Raw genomic sequence first — 27,899 nt, 5'->3', positions numbered from 1 at the left:
CAAGGTTACAAGTCCATCTCCAGAGATCCTAATGTTCCTGTGTCCACTGTGCTCAACATTGTCAAGAAGTTTACAACCCATGGCACTGTAGCTAATCTCCCTGGACATGGACAAAAGAGAAAAATTGATCACAGATTGCAACGAAGGATTGTTGAAATGGTGGATAAAAAAACCTTGATCAACCTCCAGACAAATTCAAGTTGGTCTTCAGTCACAGGGTACAACTGTGTCAGCTCACACTATACGTCACCATCTGAATGAAAAGGGACACTATGGTAATGTCCAGTCCATTTTTGGAGTTTTGCGTGGAATGTGTCAGATTTGGCTTTTTGTTTGTCCACTTTTTTGTGTCATATCAATACAAACAAAAGAAATAAACAAGAGAATGTCTGAACATTTGTAATTGCAACAATTTTCAGGGCGAAGTTGTGCATTATCTGACAGAAATGCAAGGGTGCCAATATTTTTGGGCATGACTGTGCATATATATATATATATATATATATATATATATATATATATATCCAGACTAGGGTGGGACACTTTTGCCATGTAATCAGTACACTGTTCAAGGATCACAATCAACTTTCACCAGACATATATAAAAAAAATAGGGGATGCGATCTCAGTTTTTGCAATACTTCTTTTACTTCAGTTGATCATCTTCATACAGGATTCAGATAATAAGCATTAGTGACTACACAGTTTTTGAACATTACCATGTTCTTCATCAAGCTGCATGTATACAACTGCTAGTCTTCGTCTAGTCTATATATTTTTGATAGATCAATGGTGCCATGGTACGGAAATTTTAAAAAGCAATCCAAATTTATTAAATTACAGTTACATAAGATTAAAATATCATTGCAAAAAACTGTGTACTTGGGACATGTAACAAATTTTACTCCTGCCAAACTTCCGGTCTGCGGTGCTGACGTCACCCAGCTCCGCCCTACGCGTATGGTCACTCATCACAGGACTTCATGAGATGCCACTATGGTGGCATCTATGTGGTTTTGAGTATTTCCCTAGTGACACATGGTAAAAGAACTTTTACAGGCACAGCTATCCTGATATTGTCTAATGGACAAACAGAAGTCTTGTGGAAACTCTGAAACTTCCTGACATAACCCCTGATAAGGGGAAGGTGCATTGTGACCTATATTTTTTTATAGGTCAAGAAAGGTGAGGGCACATTGATTACCAAAAAGGTGTTGGTCACTGTGTGGAGAGTGTTGCAGCACTGGGACTTTGGGGTCACTACCTATATACTTATGGAAGATTGTGTTTTTGATTAGTGAAGATAACACTGTAATTGGGAATGTGGAGAGTGTTGCAGCACTGGGACTCAGCGATTTCTCTCCTTTTATAATTATAGAAAATGGTGTTTGTAATCAGTGAAGACTTCACAGTAATTGGGACTGCCATGAATGCACTTATGAATGGATTGCACATTTTTTTGATTGCAATAATTTAGTATGTAATACTAGGGGTGTGGATTTGTTCTGATTATCACTGTAATTAAGAGGTACATGTATCATGAAGGACGCACACAATAATGTTGGTAGCAAACATTTTTTATATATAAAATTTTTCTTTATATAATTTTCAGCAGTGCGACAGTGTATGTTAATTTTATCGTAACATAACCCACATTAACATGTGTGGGTTAAACAACAGCATCAATGTGCAGGCCCAGGACAAGGGGTGGGGGGCAGGAGGGGTGGCTGCCCTGAGCACTGTTGTATCATGTGAGATGGGGGGGGCGCCACAAGGACATATGGGGGTAGGGGACTTGTGTTGGGTGTGTGAGAATTTGGGGGGCAGCAGGGGGTAAAAACTATTCTAGGATGGGGAATTTGGGGGGGAGGGTGTGGTAAGGAAGGTGATTTGGGGGGATTTGTGTTGTGAGGAGGGATGGGGAAAGAGTATTTGTGCTAGGAAAGGGTTTTGGGGTGTTTGAGCTAGAAGAGGTGATAAGATATGGTAGAGGGGGATGGGATTTTTGCTAGGAGGGGACATTTATGGGGGGAGATTTGTGCCAGTAGGGATGATTGGGGGGTATTTGTTCTAGGAGGGGGATATTTGGAGTGGGGGTAAGAGGCTGTGTACTCGGAGTGGGGGGGATTTGAGGAGTAGAGGATTTGTGCTAGGATGAGTGATTATTTTGGGGGGGATGTGGACTGGGGGAGAGAGAGGACTTGAGCTGGGAGAGGGAATGGGGGAACAAAGATTTGTGCTGGGAGAGGGGATTTCAGCAGGGGGCAGATTTGTCCTGGGAGGAGGGGAAATTTAACACGTAATGGGCTCTAGATGGCCTTGTCCCGGCACTGATCATGGGAGTAGATAAAATCATTGGAATGGTGGTAATGTCTATGCTGACATTCACCCAATTGCAATTAAAAGCTGAATAGCTGATTGAGAGCCACCAAGTTATCCCTACGAGCCCAGGCCCTTCCCACTGATCCCGGGGTCCTTTACTCCCATCGCGGGTCCTTTATTACTGTCCCACAGCGGGACAATTTCACATGTTCTGCAGCGGGGCCCCTTCCTATACTCTTGGAACCCCCCAATGGTGGTGGAATGCCAGGGTCCAGTCGCAAGTGCGACCTTTCCGACCCTGGTAGTTCTGCCACTGATGTCAGTCAGTAGAGCAGTGGACTGTGTCAGTATGACAGTGGACGGTGTTAGTATGGCAGTGGACTTTGGTAGTAGTATGTAGTGAACGTGATCAGTAGGGCAGTGTACGGTGTCAGTAGTTTTTTATTTTTGTTATTACATTATTTAATAATTTTTTACCATTTTATTTATTTATTTTACAATTACATTTTCTATTATTTTAACTATTTTTTTTTTTAGGAGCCCCCTGCTGTGAGGCTTTGGTTGAAATGCCAAGGGTCACAGACCTGAATCTCCATCTCTGTAGCCTCAGCCTCAGAATGAAAGGTCAGGAATAGCTTTGTACAGAGCTTCCCATTCATTCACAAACTGAAGCATAGTAAACACAGTTTACTAAGATTCAGTTATAAACGGATACAGGAACGATCAGTATCAACCTTTGGACTTAGAATGGAAACACTCCGTTCCTGAGTGTTTCCGAGCCTCTCCGAGGTTTTGCGAGTGCATCCGAGCGGCTCTGAGTGGTCTCCGAGTATTTTCCAGTCTCTCTGACGCCCCTTTTGGCCACATGCTGTACTGCATACAATAGAAGTCAATGTGGAACAAATTATTTTCGTTTCCATTGACTTCTATGGGGAAACTTGCTTTGATATGTGAGTGCTTTGGATTACAAGCATTCTCCTGGAACGGATTATCCTTGTAATCCAAGGTTCCACTGTATTTTTGTTCCTGTTTGCTGAAGTGGTTTATGTTTTCACTGGTTGCTGTGTACTGTATGTTTATTGGTGTGTGTTCACTGTAAATATCACTTTAATGATATATACTTTGTTTGGTCTCAGTTCCTCAGTGTAGCTACGTGTCCGGTGTCTTCAGCCGCTGATTCCTGACAAAGGCATCTCATTATTCTACAACACTTTACAACAGAAGAAGGAATTTACTAAATCCACTTCCCATCTACACTGGGAGTCGGACTTGGGAGGCCACTTCTCTGAGACGCAATGGCAAAATACATTCAAATCCGTACACTGATCTACCAGTTGTTCAGCCTTATGGGAATTATCCCAAAAGATATCTCAAAGATGGTACCTGACACCTGCTAGACTAGCATCCTTTGGTCCCCAAACAACCGACTCCTGCTGGAGATGTCAAAAAACAAGAGGAGATTTAATCCATGGCCTATGGTCACGCCCTAACCTATAAACCTACTGGTCACATATATTCCAATTCTTAGGTGACGTTTCCAAGCCCCATCACTTTTAAATCTAACAATAGAAGGCAACCCTGCCCCCCAGAGACTAGTCATAACAAACACTCTCCTGGCAGCCAGACTCAGTATAACACGCCTGTGGAGATCAGCGCAAGCTCCCACCATTAAAACAACACTCAAAATGATAAAAACACACTACAGCTATGAACTTATGATGGCATCTAGCAAAGGAGGCTACCACAAAGCCCTATCCTTGTGGCAATCATGGCTTCACTGGTCAGGCACTACAGTATATCTGTGGTCAAAGACCACCGGTTAATCTATCTCTAACACTGACAGTCATGATGGAACCTACCATTTGTCCGGAACTAAACTTACAACCTCTAGGTATACTACAGAGGCCTACCCTATATACTGTAACATTAGAAAGCTAAACTTTCACCCAATTACATTTCTCCCCTGATCCTATCCCTATCTTTACATATTATATTGTTCTTAGTTATATTGGCACAACCTCTCCTCAAGCAACAGAGGCAAGTAATGAGAGAAGTCGCTATCATCTGTTCCGTCACGGATTGTTCCCAGTTGGGATGACGGGAAAGGTGTGGCTGACAACCTCCACCTATCACCTGTGAACAGGAAGAGATACACTTTAATATATTTCTGCACATTAGACTACTATGGTTGATCCTATCCCACCCTTCATCCCCTCCCTTACCGATTTGTTAATGTTTTACTATTGTTTCATTACTGCTTACTAGTGATCTTTTGTAGCGACTGTTATTGCCACCGCTTATCTTAATGTATAATCGGATTACTCAGCTATGTATCGCATATCAATATGCACAATTATTTGATGTCTGATATTCTTGTATCTCTTTGTTAACCTTCAATAAAAACACGGTTTAAATTTATATATTTTTTAAATGGTCTGTACACTTCCTTGATTTTGCGTTGGCAACTACACTATAGTGCTTTGGTGGTCTTTTCACAATGAATGGCACTGTAAGGCACTGCAGTATGACACGTGCCTTGCGATAATTAGCAATAGTCTGAACAGGCCCTAACACTTAGTGAGGCTATTTGCATAAAGGCTATTTGCATAAAGATGACCTCTGTCTTCTACTGTATATGTAAAATAATTTTCGTAAAGTTAACAATACCCTCCTGGCAATTAGAAGATCCCCACCGTACCACCATATATTATAGTGGCTGCTCCTTCCAGGCGAACTGGATCAAACAGGTTTTAGTTATTCCATTTTTTGTCGTTTAGACGACATCAGATATGCAAACAATGGAGCAAAGAATTTTTTGGTTGCTTTGGGCAACTGTTTAATTTTTTTTGTTTTTGGAAATCAGCCCCATTGGTCGTTTTTTTTTTTTCCCAAACGGGAATCACAAAAGTAAACCATACATGCATCCTCATGTTGCCAAAACTATAAATGATTGTGTCTACATTTCTTCTGTAAACAGATAGCGTGTTTCTTCTCCCTGGGGGCCCGGTTATTGATATGTGGCCCCAGGCTAAAACTTTCTGGACTTCTTTGGTAGAAGGCTGGGTCATGACTCACTTCTCAAGTATATAGCTACAGTCACAGCTAAAATAAATACATATGTGAACTGCTGATCTGTGCAGACTTATTATACTTCTGTGATCCAGGCAGCACATGCAAGTTTGTGACATCCCTGCAGAATACATTGCAGTTAAAGCACCACTACACTGTATCTGAGCACCACCAACCTCTGTGGTGTTTATTCGACAATTTAAAAACAAAAAAAATAATATTTTTTACTTTCTGCTATAAAACATATCCAATATAAAAATTTAAAAAATCAAATTTCTTCATTAATTTAGCCCAATTTATATTTTGCTACATATTTTTGGTAAACAAAAAAAAACAATAAGCATATGTTGATTGGTTTGTGCAAAAGTTATCACGTCCACAAACTGTGGGATATTTTTATGGCCTTTTTATTTTATTACATTTTTTTACTAGTATTGGCGGCGATCAGCGATTTTTAGCGGGACTGCGATATTTCAGTGGACAAATGGGACAAATTGGACATTCTATGCATTAAGATTGGCATTGAAGGGCAACAAAGCTAATAAAGGGTCTGGAGGATCTTAGTTATGAGGAAAGGTTGCGAGCACTGAACTTATTCTCTCTGGAGAAGAGACACTTGAGAGGGGATATGATTTCAATTTACAAATACCGTACTGGTGACCCCACAATAGGGATAAAACTTTTTCGCAGAAGAGAGTTTAATAAGACTCGTGGCCACTCATTACAATTAGAAGAAAAGAGGTTTAACCTTAAACTACGTAGAGGGTTCTTTACTGGAAGAGCGGCAAGGATGTGGAATTCCCTTCCACAGGCGGTGGTCTCAGTGGGGAGCATTGAAAGCTTCAAGAAACTATTAGATAATCACCTGAATGACCGCAAGATACAGGGATATGTAATGAAATACTGACACATAATCACACACATAGGTTGGACTTGATGGACTTGTGTCTTTTTTCAACCTCACCTACTATGTAACTATGTAAGATAAAAAGCCTGTGTGCAGCAGCCCCCCTAATACTTACCTGAGGTCACTCTCTGTCCAGCAATGTCCACGAGTGTCTCAGCCATCTGAGATTCTCTTTGCTGATTGGCTGAGACACAGCAGCAGCACTATTGGCTCCCGCTGCTGTCATTCAAAGTCAGCTAGTCAATCAGAGGAGAGGGGGTGTGGCCACATTGGGGGTTCCGTGTCTGAGCAGATACAGGGAGCTGTGTCTCGGCTCGGGTGCCCCCATAGCAAGCGGCTTGTTGTGGGAGCACTGAACAGGAGGGAGAGCCCAGGAGCAGCAAAGAGGACCCTGAGAAGAGGAGGATCCAGGCTGCTCTGTGCAAATCCACTGCAACACAGCAGGTAAGTTTATGGGCTGTTGGCTGAATGCCCTAAAATCGCGTTCAAGAGCAGTTCTTCTGACCATAAAAAATGCTGAACACTGAAAAATTTGCATAAACACTCATAAGCGCGCTTTTATCAGCGCTCAGTGTTTTTTACATTGCAGAGCTGAATGTAAGCTGGGTGTAATTTAAAAAAACGCCCAAAAACGCTGACGCTGAAAAACGCTCAAAAACCCGCATAAACGCATTAAAAAAACTCTGTTAAAAGCGTGTTTTTTAAAGCAGTATTTTCCTGCCAGCAATCCGACGTCCAGAAAGACTTTTTTTGAACGTTCTGTGTGCATGGAGCCTTACATGATTATTATTTTTATAGGATAAAAAAAACAAGACTTTACAATCACTTTAAGGAAGAACTTCATTAGAACAGTTGCAAACTATTTAGAGGGTAACTGCACTTTTGTGGTAAGAAAAATAGCAAATAAAAAAATATATAATAATACAGTATAGCATATGCAGTTGCTAAACAAGTCATATTGTCATTAAATGTTATTAAAATTACTCATCCTTTTCAATCTTCAATGCTGTCATTTCCTGTAAAATTCAATGCAATATGGCTACCTGGAGGTGTTCTGTACACAGATGGCGTATGGAATACCCCCAAAAAATAAATTTCCTGCTTGTATGATTGGCGCACACTGATTTTCCCACTTATTTATTTTCCCACTAAGATGCAATTCAGAAAAAAGTCGGGAGAAAAAAAATGCCCCGACACCCCCCCCCCAAAAAAAAGGCAAACAACATGGCTCAACAACTTCCCTATTAACTTTGCAGATAGCTTGGCTCTATATTTATTTCTTTTTTTTGATAGGGCATGTCCTAGACTCAGGGACTGCAGTATTCTCTTGAAACAATGGGACAGCATACCTCCCAACTTTCTGAAATGGGAATGAGGACACCTATTAGCAAAAGTATGTAGGCATAGGACACACCCCCTACTAGGCCACCCTTAAAGGAGAATTGTATAAAAAAAATGATTGGTTAAACCCACAAGTGCTTTTTACCACTACTATTCCTTTATATTGGCTTTTGGTATTTACAAATGCAGCAATTTAGAAATTGGATGACTGGGAAACACTTTTTGAAAGATAAAAAGTGCATTTTTTATACAACTATATAGATCAGACAAAAATGAGGGACAAATGAGGAGGAATGAGGAGCAGAGGGACATTGTTCCAAATCAGGGACAGTCCCTCGAAATCAGGGACGGTTGGGAGCTATGGGACAGTCCCACTGAACAGTTGAGGGGGGGTGCATGGCGTGCGTGAGCTTCATTTTTCTAAAATATGATTCAGCTAGAACAGCAGAGCAAGATGATACCTGACTAAATATAAAGAACTTTATCATATCCAGCTGCAACTATAAAATATAAAAAGAGACAATGACAACCAAGGTAACTGCTTCAGTCATGGTATAGATAAGGCTATATAAAAATTAGATTGTTAATATCTTACAGGTGGAAAATCCCTTAAAACGAACATCCCTTTCCCCCTTCCTATCTCTGACAAGTGATTGTTAAACACACTCATTCCCTCCCACGGCCTCCTTCTACACCCACCACTTCTCAAAACTACCTACCTGTTACCATCATATCTCTTACTCATTTCCACTACACTGGCTTGTTATTCTTAGTTTTAATACAGGAATGCCAAAAAAAATGCTCAATTTATATTCCACAGAAGATTACAAAAAAATAAGGCCTGGTTTATAAAAGGTACCTCTGTACATTTTTGGATTCTCATCCTTTGAGTATATTATAAAATCTCTTCTTGATTTTCAGGGAAAACAATAATTCGATGTATTTGTTAATTTGAAAATCCCTAGTTGTAATGATGTTTTTAGTGTAATTAACAAGAAACATTTTTTCTATTTTGAACCTCACTTTCTTCACATGTCCAGTGAAAAAGTATTTGCCCCTTACTGTTTTTTTTTTTTTTAATTTGCATTTTTTTACACTTAAATGATTCAGATCATCAAACAAATGTTAATATTACACAAAGATATCCCGAATATATACAAAATGCAATTTTTAAGCCTAGGTTCACACTGCTGCGGGTTAGAAACTTCATTTCAACCCGGCAATGCAGTCCGACTTCGGGGGATGATTTGACAGACATCTGTGCGGGTCCCTGCACAGATGTCTATTGAAATCACACCCGAAGACGGCAAAAGTAGTACAGGAACTTTTGCCGCGCCCATTCAGACGGTGCTATTGCCGGCAATAGCCGCCGATTTGGCATGCGTTTTGACATGCCGAATTCGGACCAATGTGATCCTAGGCTAAATGATGATTTAATTTATTAAGGGAAAAAAGTTGTCCAAATCTGCCTAGTCTTATGTGAAAAAGTAACTAAGACTAACCACATTTTTTGGAAAGCTAAATTTCACTTGCCACACCCAGACCTGGTTACTGCCAGACCTGTTGAATCAAGAAATCACTTAGGGAGTGGGCTGTCATTTACCATTGTGTATATACCCACATGTGTATCTCTATAGTCACATGGGCTGCTCAGATGTGATAGGGAGGAAATGCTCAGCATAGAATCACACTGAAAACTGAGCTCTGCAAAATCCCCAACTGCATTGGGGACATGGACAGGAGGGGTAAATTGAGAACAGTAAGATCAACCAGTTTTTTTGCAGAATACAGAAAACAAATCTCATAGTGACTGAGTGAGTATGAACAGCATGTAATACACCATTTACTGATTGTTTTTTATGATGTGGGTTTAATGCAGGGGTGTAGCTACAGGGGTCACAAGGGTTGCAACCCGACCCCATGCTCCAGGGGGCCTATGAGGCCCCCCGTACAGCTGGATAGGAGAGGCAGCATATAGCGGAACCGATCCCCTCCTCCTGCAGCCATTGAATGCCCACTTCTCCTTTCCCTCCCGCAGGCATTCAGTGGCTGCAGGAGGCAGGGATCAATTCCTCTATATGTTACTGCCCCGTCACCCCTCCTATCCAGCTTCCTTCTGCTGCCCCCAGGCCCCTCTCTTCCAGCTCCACACTGAGCAAGCTTCTGCTCACCTTGACGTCACGCCAAGCAACGCTCTGCTCTGTCTGAGTTTCCCAGTTCGGAGTAAGACATCCCTCTTGCCAGGATCCGGGATGGGTCACCGAGCGGCTAAGAGCTGTGAATGGGCGCCAGTGTTCCGCCACTGTGGGGCGCCCCAGTAGGGTTACTTGCTGCAGGACTCTGAGCTGAGAGTGTCTCTCATACAACTAATAGCCTGCACTGACAGCCCCCTCCCGGATGGGAGAGGAGAGAGCTGCCGATCTGCTCCTTCTCCTCCTGTGTGTGTACCGCAGGAACTGTGAATATTCAAACTCAGCTGTTTAGCTTCACAGTTCCCACGGTACACACACAGGAGGAGAAGGAGCAGATCGGCGGCTCTCTCCTCTCCCATCCGTGTGTGTGTGTGTGTGGGGGGGGGTGGGACTGTCAGTGCAGGCTATGAGCCATATGAGAGATACTCTCAGCTCAGAATCCTGCTGATGAGCACTGATAGGTGGCACTGATAGGCAGCACTGATAGGCGGCACTGATGGGCACTGATAGGCAGCACTGATAGGTGGCATTGATGGGCACTGATAGGCGGAACTGATAGGCAGCACAGATAGGGGGCATTGATGGGCACCGATAGGCAGTACTAAAGGTCACTGATAGGCAGCACTGATGGGCACTGATAGGCGGCATTAATGAGCGCTGATAGGCAGCATTGATGGGCACTGATGAACATTGATATGCGGCATTGTGGGCACTGATAGGTGGCTCTGATAAACACTGTAAGGTAGCATTTATGGGCACTGATAGGCAGCATTGATGGGCATTGATAGGCAGCACTGATGGGCACTGATAGGCAGCACTGATGGGCACTGATAGGCAGCACTGATGGGCACTGATAGGCGGCACTGATGGGCACTGATAGGCAGGATTAATGAGCGCTAATAGGCGGCAATGATGGGCACTGATGGGCATTGATATGTGACATTGATGGGCACTGATAGCTGGCACTGATAGGTGGCACTGATGGGCACTGATACGCGGCATTGATAGGCACTGATAGGCGGCATTGATGAGCACTGATAGGCGGCACTAATGGGCACTGATAGGTGCCATTGATGAGCACTGATAGGCAGCATAATGGGCACTGATAGGCGGCACTGATGGGCACTAATAGGTGGTATTGATGAGCACTGATAGGCAGCTTTGATAGGCTGCATTGATGGGCACTGATAGGCAGCATTTATGGGCACTGATAGGCAGCACTGATGGGCACTGATAGGCGCCCTGAGCCCAACCAATTGTGTGACAATAGAGAATTAATATTCGCCTCAGGCTCTATTTACGTGCTTCAAAAAAAACAAAAACCCCATTGAAATCCATGCGCCCGGTGCCCTGCATGTAGATTAGGGTCCGGGTGCGTGGATTAGGGGGGGCGGCACCCCTGCCCTTAATGGTCACCACTGGTACTAAGATTGTATCAGAGGTTACTTTATGTGGCTTAAAAAAGTGTAATAGATAAAGATAATTAAAAATAAACATTGTTTGTATCATAAAAGATATACCAAATAGTTGTTAAAAATTAGAAAAAACAAAACACACAACACCTTTATATCAACCATAAAAACAGCGTTTAATTTACTGTAATGTTTATGGATGTACGTAAACTTGCACCGGTGACTGCAGAGTGGTATGGATTATTGGTTCCTAAAAATGGGGTTCCTATTTATCCCCTCTGCAGTCTATTATGTATGGAGCTCTGCTCATATCATATAAATTATATATTAACTACCAGAAAGAGCAGTTCGCTGGCAGTTGGCTGTGGCACTAAACTAAGAAATGGCAGTTACCCTTTTTGTGGTCTACCATTGTTCAAGTATGGAAAGTGTCACAAAGGGGCCCAAAATACAGTCAATAAAATTGGTGATGAGCGTTGAATGCATCAAGTGGTTAAACTCAAAAAAGACTCTTAACAACGCTATTTAAGTGTCCTTTTTGCCAGAAGCTACAGTATCTGTAGCTGCTGACTTATCATTTTTTTTTTTCATACAGCCTGAAGATCCTCTTTGCATAGAAAGGCGGCGGCCTAAGTTGCCTAGTGGTAGCACCGGCCCTAATTGTTTCTGCTAGTCTAGTTATTTTCATAAGTGTTGATGGGATCGGCTGTCGTTCTGGCAGTCACACGTCTGTCATGCCACTTAGCCAGATACAAAACTATATGCCAAATATGAAAGTGGAAGCAAGGCTGACTGCTACTTCCCCTTATTTAGCAACTTCGTTTTCACACTACAGTCTGCCCAGAACTCCTCCCGTCATGTCTTCTTTCATCTGATGCTGGCTCCTCCACTAATAATCCAACATTTGAAAGAATTATATTTTACCCAATTTTATTCTAAACTGAAGTTTAATCTGCATATATTTTACCTTCCCCGGTTCTCCTCCCCCTCCTTCTTTCTGCTTACACACCTTATTTAACCACTTCAATACCGGGCACCTATACACCTTCCTGCCCAGACCAATTTTCAGCTTTCATCGCTGTCGCAGTTTGAATGACAATTGCGCAGTCATCCATCACTGTACCCAAACTAAATTTTTATCATTTTGTTCCCACAAATAGAGCTTTCTTTTGGTGGTATTTGATCACCTCTGCGGTTTTTATTTTTTGCGAAACAAATAAAAAAAGACCGAAAATTTTGAAAAAAAATAAAAGTTTTGCTTTTGTTTCTGTTAAAAAATTTTGTAAATAAGTAAGTTTTCTCTTTCACTGATGGGCACTGATAAGGCGGCACTGACAGGCACTGATAAGGCGGCTCCGATGAGGTGGCACCAATGAGCAGGCACTGACGGGCACTGACAATGGGCACTGATATGCGGCACTGGTGGGCGGCACTGATATGCAGCACTGATGGGCATTGATAGGCGGCACTGATGGGCACTTATGGGTGGCACTGGGTGGCACTGGTGGGCACTGATGGGCACTGATAGGCGACACTGATGGGCACTGAAAGGCTGCAAAGATGGGTTCTTATGGGTGGCACTGCTGGGCACTGATAGGCGGCACTGCTGGGCACTGATAGGCAGCACTGATGGGCACTGATAGGCAGCACTGATGGGCACTGATAGGCAGCACTGATATGAGGCACTGATAGGCATCCCTGGTGGCACTGGCAGTGGTAGGCATTGTGAGTGGGCATTGATTGGCAACTGCCTGGGCACAGATTAGTATTTCCCTGGGGGTCTAGGAGGCATACCCGGTGGTCCATTGTGGATGGCCTCCCTGGTGGTCCTGGGCAGCTTCCCTGGTGGTCCTGGGTGGGATCCGGGGCTGTGCTGATAGACAATCAGCACAGACCCCCCTGTCAGAAGAGCAGCCGAGTGAGGAAAAGCCGATCACCGGCTCTTCCTAGTTACATTGTGATCAGCTGTGATTGGACACGGCTGATCACATGGTAAAGAGTCTCAGTCAGAGACTCTTTCCCTAGATCGGTGTTGCTGTGTGTCAGACTGACACCCCACAACAACGATCGCCGCAATGCGCGCCCCCGGGGGGCGCGCAGCGGCTCAATATCCTGAGGACGTTATATGATGCCCAGTCAGGATATTGAAACCACTTTGCCGCCGTCGTTCTGCTATATGGCGGGCAGCAAGTGGTTAAGACCCAGTGATCTCATCATTGGGTCTCTGTGCTTCTCTGTGCGATGCAGGCAGATCACGGCTGGTGGGAGAGGTCAACTGGGTGCTGTACATCATGCTCTAGGTAACATTCACATGTGATGTTCAGCCTCCATGATTAACAGAACTGCAATCGAATGAATTATTATTGTTATACAGGTTTTATATAGCGCCAACAGTTTGCGCAGCGCTTAACAGAATAAAGGCAGACATTACAGTTGGATTACAATTTGGTACAAGCATAGGCGTGCGCACAGGGTGTGCCGGATGTGCCTGGGCACACCCTAATCACCCCATCTGCATTAGTATTATCGCTCTTTGTGCCGGCAGGAAGATGGGAAAGATCTCCTTCTTGCTGTCTATACCATAAGAGAAGTGTTTACGCTCTTCTCTTTCACTGTGCCGGAAGGGAGATCAAGGTGCCGGGGGAATATATATGTAGACATACACACACATGTGTTTGAACTTTATGGTGCACACCCTAATGCAATAGGTTGCGCACACCTAGGGGTACAAAAGGAATCAGAGGGCCCTGCTCATTAGAGCTTACAATCTAAAAAGGAAGGGTCACTCGATACAAAAGGTAATAGCTGTGGTGGATGAGCTGATGGAGGAAGTAGAATGCCGCGTACACACGACCGGTTTTCCCGTCGGACTAAACTCTGACGGTCTATCCGACGGAGTTCCGACGGAATTCAGCTGAAACAGTCTTGCGTACACACGATCACACCAAAGTCTGACCGTCTAGAGCGCAGTGACGTACAGCACGTACGACGGGACTAGAAAAAGGAACTTCAATAGCCAGTAGCCAATAGCTTCCTTCTCGTACTTGCTTCAGAGCATGCGTAGTTTTTGATCCGTCGGAACAGCATACAGACGAGCGGTTTTTCCGATAGGGATGGGTTCCGTCGGAAAGATTTAGAACATGTTCTCTTTCTAGGTTCGTCAGAATTTTCGAAAGAATAGGTCCGATGAGGCACACACACGATCGGATTATCCGATGAAAAGACTCTGTCTGACTTTTTCTGTCAGACATTTTGCTTGTGTATACGCGGCAGAACAGTGTTAGTTAGAAGCAGGATAGGCTTCTTTGTAGAGAAGGGTTTTCAGGGATCGTCTAAAGATGGGTAGATTAGGGGACAGTCGGACAGATTGGGGTAAGGAGTTCCAAAGGATGGGAGAAGCTCTGGAGAAATCCTGCAGGCGAGCATGGGAGGAGGTGACATGGGACCTGGAGAGCAGGAGGTCTTGGGAAAACCAAGGACAGTTCAGCTGGAGATAAAAGTGCTAGATGTAGGGTTGGCACTTTTTCTTCATGCCAAACTCGAACACTTTAGAGGCGCACATCAACATTTTTTTTTTTAGTATACGCGTTAGGATTGTAATAGACCTGGGACACCTTTTGGCACTCCAAAGAGAATAGTAATGCGGCACACATAGTGCCCCTCACCCAATCAGGTTCTGTTCCGAGCCACATTCCTGCCTGAATAATGTGTCCGGGTTTCAGGCAGACTGAAACCCGGACACAGGATTCAAAACCCGGACTGTCTGGGTGAATCCCGGACAGGTGGCAACCTAGGGTGTCCATCTTTTCTTCAAGCCAAACCCGAAACACGGCAACATTTTATTTTTAAGGGGGAACGCTGTGGACTCTGGTGTAAAGAGGAACTCTGTATAGAAGTTTCTGCTCACCAAACCTCCCACTTACATCAGAGTCCACTGGGCACCCCTTACATCTAAATCTCCCTTACCTTGGCAAACTACATGGCAAATGAGGTTTAATGTGGAGACATGTAAAGTAATGCACTTGGGGGGGGGGGGATAAATGCAAACTACTCACTAATAAAAAAAAAGGGGGATAAACTCCAGGGATAAAACGATAATTCTGCCACTTTATAGAACTCTGGTTAGGCCACATCTGGAGTATTCTGTCCACTTCTGGTCACCAATTTTCAGAAAGGATGTGCTGGAGCTGGAGAGAGTCCAGAGAAGGGCAACTAGATTAATATGGGGACTGGAGGACCTCAATTACAGGGAACGACTACAAGCACTAAATGTATTCTCCCTGGAGAAGCGATGCTTGAGAGGGGACATGAGAGCAATTTACAAATATCTCAATGGTGATCCCAGCATAGGAAAAAAACTATTCAGTCTCAGGGACACGGGCCCACACAATGAGACTGGAGGAGACCTGTTTTAACCACTTCCCACCCGGCCCATAGCAGATGACGGCCGGGCGGTGGTTCAGTTATCCTGACTGGGCGTCATATGATGTCCAGCAGGATAACATAGGGGCACGCATCGCGGCGATCAGTGGACCGGTGTGTCAGTCTGACACACCGCTCCACCGATCTTGGTAAAGAGCCTCCGGCGGAGGCTCTTTACCAGGTGATCAGCCGTGTCCAATCACGGCTGATCACGATGTCAATAGGAAGAGCCGTTGATCGGCTTTTCCTCACTTACGTCTGACAGACGTGAGTAGAGAGCCGATCAGCGGCTCTCCTGACAGGTAGGGTCTGCGCTGATTGTTTATCAGTGCAGCCCCCCCCTCAGATCACCACACTGGACCACCAGTGAGAGGGGCAACATGTGGATGGCCAGGTATGTACCCCATGGCCATCCACATGTGCCCAATGTGCCAATGATTGGCACCAGTATATTGTAGTGATGCCCAGCAATGCCACCCTTAGGGGCATCAGTGCCACCAATCAGTGTCATTAGTGCCACCCATCAGTGTCCATCGGTGCCACCTGTCAGTGCCCATCTGTGCCCATCAGTGCCCACCTATCAGTGCCCATCAGGGCCCATCCGTGCCACCTATCAGTGCCACCCATAAGTACCCATCAGTGCCACCCATAAGTACCCATCAATGCCACCTACGAGTGCCCATCAGTGCCGCCTATGAGTGCCCATCAGTGTCGCATACCAGTGCCACCTATCAGTGCCCATCAGTGCCCATCATCAGTGCCCGTCAGTGCCACCTCATCAGTGCCACGTATCAGTGCTCATCAGTGCAGCCATATCAGTGCCTGTCATTGAAGAAGAAAACATACTTATTTACAAAAAATGTTAACAGAAACAAAGAAAAACGTGTTTTTTTTTCAAAATTTTCGGTCTTTTTTTATTTGTTGCGCAAAAAATAAATACCGCAGAGGTGATCAAATACCACCAAAAGAAAGCTCTATTTGTGGGAACAAAATGCTAAAAAAATTGTTTGGGTACAGTGTAGCATGACCGCGCAATTGTCATTCAAATTGCGACAGCGCTGAAAGCTGAAAATTGGTCTGGGCGGGAAGGTGTCTAAGTGCCCGGTATTGAAGTGGTTAACCTTAAACTGCGTAGGGGGTTTTTCACTGTCAGGGCATTAAGGCTGTGGACTTCTCTTCCACAATTGGTGGTGGCAGCGGGGAGAATGGTTATTTTTAAAAGACTCTTGGATGTGTATCTTAAAGAACACAACATACAGGGATATAGGAAATTAATTATAGACACTGACACACATACACCAACACAGGTTGAACTGGATGGGCTATTGTCTTTATTCAACCTTACCTACTATGTAACTATGTAACCTTAGTGCACTCACTTGCTCGGTAGCAGGAGAAAGAGGAGGGAGGGGGGAGACTTCAGTCACAGACAGTGGCTGCCCGTCCATTAGGGGTGCCCGAGCACCGCCCCCTCTATCCATGGCCGCCACCCTCTCCACCTTTTAGCGATGTGGCGATGTGATGCTCTATCCATCGCCACTGCCACCCCCTATTCATGTGTCTGGCCCCTTTCAGGAAATTGGGCACCTGATTTACAGCGGCGGGAGTGTTTTTTTGAAGTACCTGATTAGAGCCAGAGGCTCTAATAGGCTTCAAAATAGGGTGGGCTCGTGGTGCAGAGTATTGCGTTATGAGCCCACCCAGGTGTTACAACAGCGAATGAATATTTGCTGTTGCAACACTGATCCTCCTCCTGGCCAATCAGGAAGCAGGTCTGATACCCATCACCTGATTGGCTGAAAGGACAGGCGATCCTATTGGATGCCTAGGAGGAGGGAAGGAAACGCACAGCGGAAGCGAGGAGGAGGGAGAAGGAGAAGACACAGGAGCCGCTACCCGATGCCCGCCACAGCCTGATGTCCACCAATGCCCCGATCCCCACTGCTCCTTGATGTCCGCCGCTGCCCAATGCCCGCTGCCTACATGGGGTAAGTGGACTGACCAGCAGACAGCGAGCTGGGGGGGTCTTTGAGGTGCCACTGGGGGGCCGCCACTCGCCACAGACATTGGATGATGAGCTCACTCACCCAAGGATGGAGGCTCAGGCATTGACACTTTCTATCCACAATGTATCTGCCGGTTGCTAGGCTTCAAACTTCCAGCCCACACATCCCTTTCCTTTTCTGTCCCATAGCGAAAACATCCCTTTAAACCCAAACACATATTAATTACACAGGTTCTGTGGCTGATTGAGGTGGTAATTAAAATCACTTGGTGCCTTATCTGCATTAAATTAGCTCCAGAACCTGTGCAATGCATACTGTATGTGTTTGGGTTTAAAGGGATGAGGTGGCAACCCTAACCCCCAAAGTTGCTGCAGTTTTAAGTCGCGTAGATTGGAACGGGTGAAATCAATGGGCTGCGACTTTACATGTCCAAAGTTGGATGACAAGTCACACTGGTGAGAACAGAACCTTATGGGTACTTATTTCACTTGTGGTGGCTCATATACTGCGGAACACTGATAATTGCCTTTGCTTGGACATTATTTTCACTAGGAGCGGAAGATTTCTTTGTTCTTGGTGTATCTGGATATTCTTTTTTATCTTGTTTTTTTCACTATTTGACAATTGATGGTGATGGTAATTATGGGTTGTACATATTAACCACCTAAGCCAACACTAACCAATCACCCCCATACAGATGGGAGAGGAGAGAGGGCTTGATCTGATCCTCTTCTTCCCCTCCCTACCCCTCTGTGTCTGCCCACACTCTAATCCCCGGCGCTGTGCCTCAGAAAAGGAAAGTGGGGGCCGGACTCTTCACCACACACAGCCACAAAGGCAAATAAATTCTTGTTGGGCAGTGTATTAGTTAATTTGCGTTTCATTTTAATGGTTCAAAGAATATCAGGCAAAATGGTCGACCCTCACGCATGTTCACTTCATCAAATCTGGCCTTTTTTAAAAAAAAGTTTGGACACCCCTGCTCTAGAGCTTAGTAAATTAGGTAAAGCTTCACTTTGCAAAGAACACCCAATCACATGCAAGGAAAATAAAAACAGCATTTTTTGCTTGCACATGATTGGATGATAGAAGTCAGCAGGGCTCCCCCCTGACTTATTAAGCTCTGGAGCAACTGCACTTGCAAAGTGCTTTGTCCATGGGGTTGATTTACTAAAGAAAAATAGACTGTGCACTTTTGCAAGTGCAGCTGCTTCAGAGCTTAGTAAATGAGGGGGAGCTCTACTGACTTCCATCATCCAATCATGTGCCAGCAAAAGTGCTGTTTTTTTTTTTTTTTGCATGTGATTGGATATTCTTTGCAAAGTGAAGCCTTACCTCATTTACTAAGATCTGGAGCAACTGCACTTGCAAAAGTGTACAGTCTAAATCCACCCCATTACATTTAGTAAATTCACTCCATTAGCCAGCTCAGTACATGTAGTAAAATGTACTTATTTTCTCCTGTCATTTCACCTGATTTTTGGAGACTTGTTTTTGTGAATATACAAGCATATACATCATTTGCTGCAAAAAACAAAACTCCCAATCTCTCCAAACATGATACATTGTACATGCATATCACAATGGTGTAAACTAGAGTTGCACTGATACCGGTATCTGTGCCGATACTAAGAATGTGCATTAGTACTAGTGCAAATGCTCTGTTACTTGAAACAGATACCTTTGCGATTGAGTCCATACAAATTGAATCACACTGCAAAGAAGCGTATGAGTTGCGATTCTTTCCCGAATCACACGCAGGTTCCTCCACCAATCCTGTGTGAACCCGGGCTTGTCAAAGTGACTTCAGAGGAGACATTGGGGATCTAATAGACCCCTGGTGTCTCCATAAAGAGGACCTGCCACCTGCTTATACTATCTTGTGATAGCAATGACAATAAAGAAAAAAAAGTAAAAAAAAACAAACAAACAAAAAAAAAAAAACCTTTTTTTTTAAATTATAACATCAATAAAAAAAATTACATCTTTAAAGCACCCGTCACCCTCCCCCCCCCTCCTCTATATTTAAACACGCAGAGTAGTGTGAGCATGTGTATCTAAACATATGAGGTATCACTGTGAATGTCGGAGTAAGAACAATCATTTCAGGGCTGTAATCCACAGTTAACTCTAAACTGAAAACAAGTGAAGGCTTATAAAGAAAGGCTTATAAAACATCGCCTATGGACGATTTTGGGTACCATATTTTATTTTTTATTTTTTGCGATTTTACTGGCATGCACCATTTTAAGGCTTGCCAATGTTTGGTATCTATTTGCTCAATGCAACTACAGTTGCAAGTATTTTAGTGCTTTGTACTGTATTTTTACTATATTTTTTCCTGAAAATATCTGTAAATACGTTTTTGATATGTTTGGTATCTATTTACTTCATGCAAGCCCTTCTTTTATATTTTACTAAAAACTGTGTATAATATTGTGTTTGCGTAAAAAAATTGAGTGCATTTTATTGTATTTAAGTGTATTTTTTCCTGAAACCATTATGTTTGATAAATATCTGAAAATATATGTTTGATATCTATTTACTTAATGCAAGCACTTCTTTTATATTTTATAAAAAAAACTGGGTATAATGTTTGTTTGCACCAAAAATGTGAGTGCCTTTTACTGTATTTTCTCTGAAAATATGTTTGTTTGATAAATATCTGAAAATATATGTTTGATATATTTGGTATCTATTTACTTAACGCAATCCCTTCTTTTATATTTTACCAAAATATGGCTATAATATTGTGTTTGTTTGCACTAAAATTTTCAGGTGCATTTCAGTCCATTTTAGTGTATTTTAGTGTATTTTTTCCTGAAAATATATGATTGATAAATAGCTGAAAATTAATGTTTGGTATCTATTTACTCATCACAACCCCCCCCCCCCCCAAACAAAATTAAAAAATTGCGTATAATATTGTGTTCATTTGCACTAAAAATTACACCCCATTCACACTTGTGCGACTTGTCATGTGACTTTGGACATCAAAGTTGCATAACAAGTTGTACCCCATGTTGTCCAATGATAATCATTCATATATGTGCGACTTCGAGCCGCAGTGACTTCAAAGGTTTACACTACTTTGGTCCGACTTTCATGCAACTTGAGGGCCATAGACTTTAATGTTAACCCTCCTAAGCTAAATGAAAGTTGTACCTGAATGTTTTACATGCAACAGTGGGTCCGACTTTGCAGAGGAACAACAAGTCACATCCAAGTCGCACCCATCCAAAGTTACTTCAAAGTTGCGTCAAAGTTGCTTGAAAAAGTTACACCAAAGCTGCACTCTGAGTTGCACAAAGTGTGAAAAAAGCCTTTGTGCATTTTTTTCCTGAAAATATATGCTTGATAAGTAGCGAGTGGCATAAATAATTTCAGGTGCCACCATTTTATTCTCCAGGGTATCTGCTTTCAGAAAATATATATTTTTTTAGGAGGCTTATAAAGTGATTACTAGCAAAAAAAATGCAAATGTGTGAAAATTTTAAAGAATTGTCCTGGTAGACAAGTGGTTAACAAATGTTCTGGTGTGTCGGTTATATGCACTCTCTTGTGTACACACTCCAACACATGTTCTGAGATTCTTTAACATTGAGTATGCTTGCATGGTGCTTCCTCTCCTGCTCTGCGTCCACCGCTGGACGCCTCTTACTCCTAACATAAGCAGTATATCTAGTAGTAGTCAGTCCTATTAAGCTGGACCCGTTCTATAAGGTTGAAGACGTTTCGTAGCTCCTTCAAGCCACTTCTTAAGCCTCCAAGCCATGATATGGGATCTGTTGTACACACAACAACATATGTTCTAAGATTCTTCCTTTTTCCATTGTCAGGCACTCTTATATGCTTCTCCAGCTGGAGCCGTAAAATACGCCGTATATCTAGTAGAAGTCATTTCCCGTTCACCTGGACTTGTTCCATAACGTTGAAGACGCTTTGTAGCTCCTCCGAGCCACTTCTTCACTTCACATCCAACCAATCCAACCACTACTATCTATACCATGACTTGGATAAACGAGAACCTTCCCAGACACAAGACGTACTCTTACCTTAATTTGAAGCGGCTGCTTTTGGAAATGGCCAAGGCAAGCTTCCTCCATCCTCGGTCGCTGGTCTGGTCTAGCAGCTCGCAAACTTTTTGCAGTGTGGGCTCTTGTAATGAATGGATATTTAGAGAATAAAACTGCTGAGTGTCGGACATCTCTGTAGAGAGAAAACACTCAGGTAGCTCATTAGCTTATTTCCTTAAAACTCCTTCCTGCTTTTTGTGTCTTTGACATACGCTCGGCGTTTGAAGCCTTGCGCCATCTTCTGGAGACGCGTTGCTGTTGCTTTCACTTGTGACCTGTTAAAGTGAAAGAAGTCTGAATGTGTCACACAAGACTCTACAAGTGTTCAGGGAAGTCCCTTTGTACAGCATAAGTTGTTTTCTCTCTTTATCTCCTGTATGCGTAAATTGTGACTCATCCCTTCTTTTTTATTATTATTACGCATAGCTCCCGACTGTCCCTGGTTTCGAGGGACTGTCTCTCATTCTGAACAAAGTCCCTCTGTCCCTCTTTCCTCCTCATTCGTCCCTCATTTTGGTCTGATCCATATAGTTGTATATAAAATGCACTATTTAGCTAACAAAAAAGTGTTTCATGGTGCTAAACTTTTCATTGAATTTCTACATTGCTGCATTTGTAAATTTCAAAAGCCAATATAAAGGAATACTAGTGGTTAAAAAAAGCACTTATGGGTTTAGCCAATCATTTTCTTTAGTACAATTCTCCTTTAAGGGGCGTGGCAAGAGGTGTGTCCTATGCCTACATACTTTTGCTAATAGGTTTCCCTCATTCCCATCTCAGAATATTGGGAGGTATAATTACGTGTTCATGAAAATGATCATTTCTCTTGCCTGTGTCAAGGTTTGCACTTTTTAAATATGTACAGTGCCTTGAAAAAGTATTCATACCCCTTGAAATGTTATGCCATGTTACAACCAAAAACATATAAACATGTGTAGCAGAATCTCTTACCTCTTCCAGTCTAATGAGGACCTCCAAGGCCAAAGATAGCTGACATCCTTCAATAGGTGGTGTGTTGGGAGGCATAGTGGGTGCAAAGAGGGTGCAAGTCATTGGGCGCCAAACACTTCTTGGATGTAAAAGAGGTTTTATTTCTTTTGACAGTCCTTTTATATATTTTGGGGGAAAGAGGGGACCGGCTCGGTCCCTGGCTTGACACACAAGGCTGCTCTGCAAGCGTCTCCTTACCTCTTACCTCTTCCAGTCTAATGAAGACCTCCAAGGCCAAAGATAGCTGACATCCTTCAATAGGTGGTGGGTTGGGAGGCATAGTGGGTGCAAAGATGGTGCAAGTCATTGGGCGCCAGACACTTCTTGGATGTAAAAGAGGTTTTATTTCTTTTGACAGTCCTTTTATATATTTTGGGGGAAAGAGGGTTAGGGCCAGGATACCCTTAGATAGTTGCAAACTCAATTGGCAAACTTTGAGACTTCAATAGGAGGACAGCCGTACAGGGAAAGGCCCCAGCAAGGCGCCACTTCTGCACGTGCAGGATTGCTGTCTCCTATGGTAACAGTCCATTAACAGTTCCCAACTCAAACATATCAGTTCTTTCATCTCCACTACAACTGCTCCTTGTAGTTCTTCAACACTGAGCTCCTGGTCCCTCACTAGTCCCACTGATTCACTGACTATGAATCCCTTGAGCTCCTCCAAGGTTGGCGGTGGTATCTCCCTCAAGCGCCCCCCTCGCTTCTCTGCTGGGTCCCTAGCTTGGCACTCCAGATACTTCTCAAGCCTCACCCCTGATGACCGGCTTGGTCCCTAGCTTGACACACAAGGCTGCTCTGCAAGCGTCTCCTCTGCTGGTTGGGCCCCTGGCTTGATCACCGCCTGAAGTTTCCCGATTCTCCACTGTGACCGTTCGGTGAGAATATGATTCCGGTACTTGCTTCAGTTGCTCACTGTGGTCCCTGGTAAAGGCGATTGGTCCCTTTGTGGCGACAGCTTCCCTTCTACCTCTGACCACTGACAGGTTCTTGGGCCGGCAGAACCATCATGGTGGTCCGGGTGGCACAGAACACAGATGCCCTGATCTCGCCCAGCAGGCCAAGGGATATATAGGCTCTCCCAGCAGGCCAAGGGATTAAAGAAAACCCCTGCCCATTGGCTAGGACACCCACATACCAATAACCTGACCTTGGGTTGCCCTCTCGTATCTAGTACCACCAAGTTCCTGGCCACCTAGTGGTAGAAGAGAAAAGTGCAACAAGGCCAACAAGGCCAAGCTTATGGTGAAGTCAATAGATCCCTTTCAATTGACCAAGACGACTACTCTTGGCAAGTAAATTTGTGAGGAGCTCCCTTACTAAACTCCAGGGTGCTACACATGTATTTTATTGGGATTTTAGGTGATAGACCAACACAAAGTGGCACATAATTGTGAAGTGGAAGGAAAATGATAAATGAATTTCAATATTTTTTTTACAAATATGTGAAAAGTGTGGCGTGCATTTGTATTCAGCCCCCTTTACTCTGAAACCCCTAACTAAAATCTAGTGGAACCAATTGCCTTCAGAAGTCACCTACTTAGTAAATAAAGTCCAGCTGTGTGTAATTTAATGTCATATAAATACAGCTGTTCTGTGAAGCCCTCAGGAGGTTTGTTAGAGAAAACAGCATCATGAAGGCCAAGTTTAAAGCAGGGTTGGGTTATAAAAAAAATCCCAAGCTTTGAACATCTCACAGAGCACTGTTCAATCCATCATCCGGAAATGGAAAGAGTATGGCACAACTTGCAAACCTACCAAGACAAACAAACGTAAAATACATTTACATTTTTTGGTTGTAACATGACAAAATGTGGACAATTTTAAAGGGGTATGAAGTCATATTAGTGCAGTTACAACAATACAGATGAGTACTGCCCATGATGCTTTTTTTAATTGTGATTCAGAACAAGCTTTCGGGGTATACCTCCTTTCTTTAACCACTTCCCACCTGCCATATAGCAAAATGATGGACGGAAGGTGGTTGTATGTACGTCATATGATGTCCAGCAGGATAAGCCAGTAGCGCGCGCTCGTGGGAGCGTGCAGCGCGGCGATCGGTGGTGTGATGTGTCAGTCTGACACAGCATCTCCGATCTAGGTAAAGAACCTATGACGCAGGCTCTTTACCGTGTGATGAGCTGTGTCCAATCACAGCTCATCACATGTTAATGAGGAAGTGCCGTTTATCGGCTTTTCCTCTGTTTGCGCTGACAGGCACGAGCAGAGGAGAGCCGATCGACTGATCTGCTGATGGGGGGGTTCTGAGTTGATAATCAGCGCATTGATTATTAGTGCAGACCCATCAAGGATTAGCACAAAAAATGCAGAGGTGATCAAATACGACTAAAAGAAAGCTGTGGGTAAAAAAGGACATCAATTTTGTTTGGGTACAGCGTCGCACGATCGCGCAATTGTCAGTTAAAGCGACGCAGTGCCGAATCGCAAAAAGTGACCTGGTCATGAAGAGGGGTAAATCTTCCAGAAGTTAAGTGGTTAAAGTGACAATGAACTCTGATTTAAAGGTTTAGGTAGAGGTGAACCAACATTGAACACCCACGGCAAGCCTCCCCTCTGGTCCCCGCTGAGCTGTCAGTGCCCACACGGCTGGTCTAGTGGTTGGGGGGGATTTGAAATCCCCACTCTTCTCTGTCAGTGCTTCTGGAATGGGCAGATCTATTCTGATTGGTCGGCACCGTCCCTGTGACCAATCAGAATTGGTACCGTCCATCCCCCCGCTCTGATGGAGAAGAGGGAGAACATTGGGTTTTTTTCAAATCCCCCGACTGCTGGACTGGCTTTGGGATGCAAACAGCTCAGCAACCCCGACAGTAAGTACAGCGGGGACCAGGGGGATGGGCAGGGTGTCCGGTCTTAGTTCACTTTTACATTTTAAAGTAACCCTTTACAAAACATTCTCTTCAAGTATGTATTTTTCACTCAAAAACTTACCCCCTGTTGACATCAGCATCCTCCAAATGTCCAAATTCATTTCCCTTGCTGCTGACTTCCTGTTAGAGGGGGGCTATGTTTGGTCTCCATGGTCCTCTCCTGCTCACCCCCCGAAATGGACTTACGGATTTGTAGTGTGCATACAGAAAGTGCATTGCTTGTTTGAAATAAATGGGAGTGAGAGAGAAAAGGAGAGGTTTGGGAGCTTAAGGAGGACATTAAAGTGTTACTAAAGCCAGGACCCTGCATTCACTATATCTGGTCTCCCACAATACACAGAACAATGCAAATGTTTTAGTACATATAAACTGCTAAATACCTTTTCTCATCAGCAGTATATAACAGTCTTGTGACTTCAAGACTATCGGTGTCTGGTTTAAAGCTTGTAAGAGGAGTTTTCAAATGCACCCCCCCCCCCAAAAAAAAAAAAAAACACTCTCTAGCAATACACACCAAAGTGAGCATGTGCAGTGAGTGCCCCCAAGGCTCTGTACTATCAGCGGGTGGATTGGGGACAGTAAAAGAAGGGGAGGATCAGAGAAGACAGGATCAAACAGCCTTTTTATGCAATGTGGAGGATTAACCCCTTAGGTTCCACAGTGAGTATAACAAGCATGCTTTACTGCATATACAGACTGATTTTACTGTTGTGGGTTTAGTGACCTTTTAAAGGAGGCAGAAAAACACACGAAAAAAAGATTACAGGGCCATTAAGCAGTGGATGTGTATGGATTATTTTTTGGACAATAAAGATATTGTTTAATGTCACTTTAATACTGAATAATAATAATAATAATAATAATAATGATTATTATCATTATTATTATTATTATTATTATTATTATTATTATTATTATAACTTGAAGATTGGGACACCTTTGTAGGATCTGTCTCATGCAAGTTGTGATTTAAATTAAATGTAATGTATTATTAACTTTGAAGAAAAGTTTATTGGATGAATTTGATTGCCAGGAATTGCTATATATTATATAGCAGGAGCAGCTGTCGTCATACAGCCACTCCACCTGCCCATAGTCTACAAACTGTCACATAGCAAATTAAATATAACAGTTGCAATGTACAATGTTGTACAATGTAAAAGTATTGTTTCATAACATTTACCATTTCCTTTATGTGTATATCCTAGATATGACCTTTGGTTTGTATATGACTCATTTAAAGAAAGCTTACTTGTGATTAAAAAAAATAAAATAAAATGTATTCCTATTTACATAACTACTTTATTAACCCTTACCTAACCCTAATCAGCACTCGGCACCACCTCTCTGCCTTCCTCCCCTTAGCTATTTCTATTCTGTTTTTTTTTTCTTTTGTTTGTTATTTTTTCTTTCTGTCACATCTAAAAAATAAGCAAAAATGATAAAAAGCCTTTTTTACATTTGTAGATTACTGTGAACCAGAAACCTAATTTTAAGCAGGACAAATTATAGAATAAAATGTATATTTTTTGTTTACAATAAAACTAGCTTAACCACTTCAGCCCCGGAAGAATTTACCCCCTTCCTGACCAGAGCACTTTTTGTGATTCGGCACTGCGTCCCTTTAACTGACAATTGCGCGGCCGTGCGACGTTGCACCCAAACAAAATTGACGTCTTTTTTTTCCCCCACAAATAGAACTTTCTTTTGGTGGTATTTGATTGCCTCTGCGGTTTTTATTTTTTGCACTATAAACAAAAAAAGCGTCAATTTTGAAAAAAAAACACATATTTTGTACTTTTTGCTATAATAAATATCTCCATTTTTTTTAAAAAAAAGCAAATTTTATCTCAGTTTAGGCCGATATGTATTCTTCTACACACTTTTGGTAAAAAAAATCGCAATAAGCGTATATTGATTGGTTTGCGCAAAAGTTATAGCGTCTACAAAAAAGGAGAAGCATTTTTATTATTATTTTTTTTTTTTTACTAGTAATGGCTGCGATCTGCGATTTTTATCATGACTGCGACATTATGGCGGACACATCGGACAATTTTGACACATTTTTGGGACCATTGGCATTAATACAGCGATCAGTGCTATAAAAAATGCACTGATTACTGTAAAAATGTCACTGTCAGTGAAGGGGTTAACACTAGGGGGCGATCAAGGGGTTAAGTGTGTTCCCTGGAAGGTGATTCCAACTGAAGGGGGAGGGGACTGACTAGAGGAAGTGACGGATTGTGGTTCCTAGCTAATAGGAACACACGA

At 43.1% G+C, this 27,899-nt stretch overlaps 1 protein-coding gene across 2 annotated transcripts in view; it reads right to left on the bottom strand.

Moving 5' to 3' along the window:
• The window catches only part of MALT1 (MALT1 paracaspase), a 163,579-nt gene extending 141,567 nt beyond the window's left edge, over positions 1 to 22,012 (bottom strand). For both annotated transcript variants that reach the window (XM_073620551.1, XM_073620554.1), the window contains exon 1: positions 21,727 to 22,012. In XM_073620551.1, coding sequence (XP_073476652.1) covers positions 21,727 to 21,878 — 152 coding nt within the window. In that variant the 5' untranslated portion in view covers positions 21,879 to 22,012. The remainder of the gene's footprint in view (positions 1 to 21,726) is intronic.
• Between the last annotated feature and the right edge of the window lie 5,887 nt (positions 22,013 to 27,899).

Source organism: Aquarana catesbeiana, linkage group LG01, assembly GCF_042186555.1.
Source record: "Aquarana catesbeiana isolate 2022-GZ linkage group LG01, ASM4218655v1, whole genome shotgun sequence".
NCBI classification, from domain to species: domain Eukaryota; kingdom Metazoa; phylum Chordata; class Amphibia; order Anura; family Ranidae; genus Aquarana; species Aquarana catesbeiana.
Note: the sequence above shows the minus strand (reverse complement) of the source record. Positions and strands in the feature narration are given on the sequence as shown.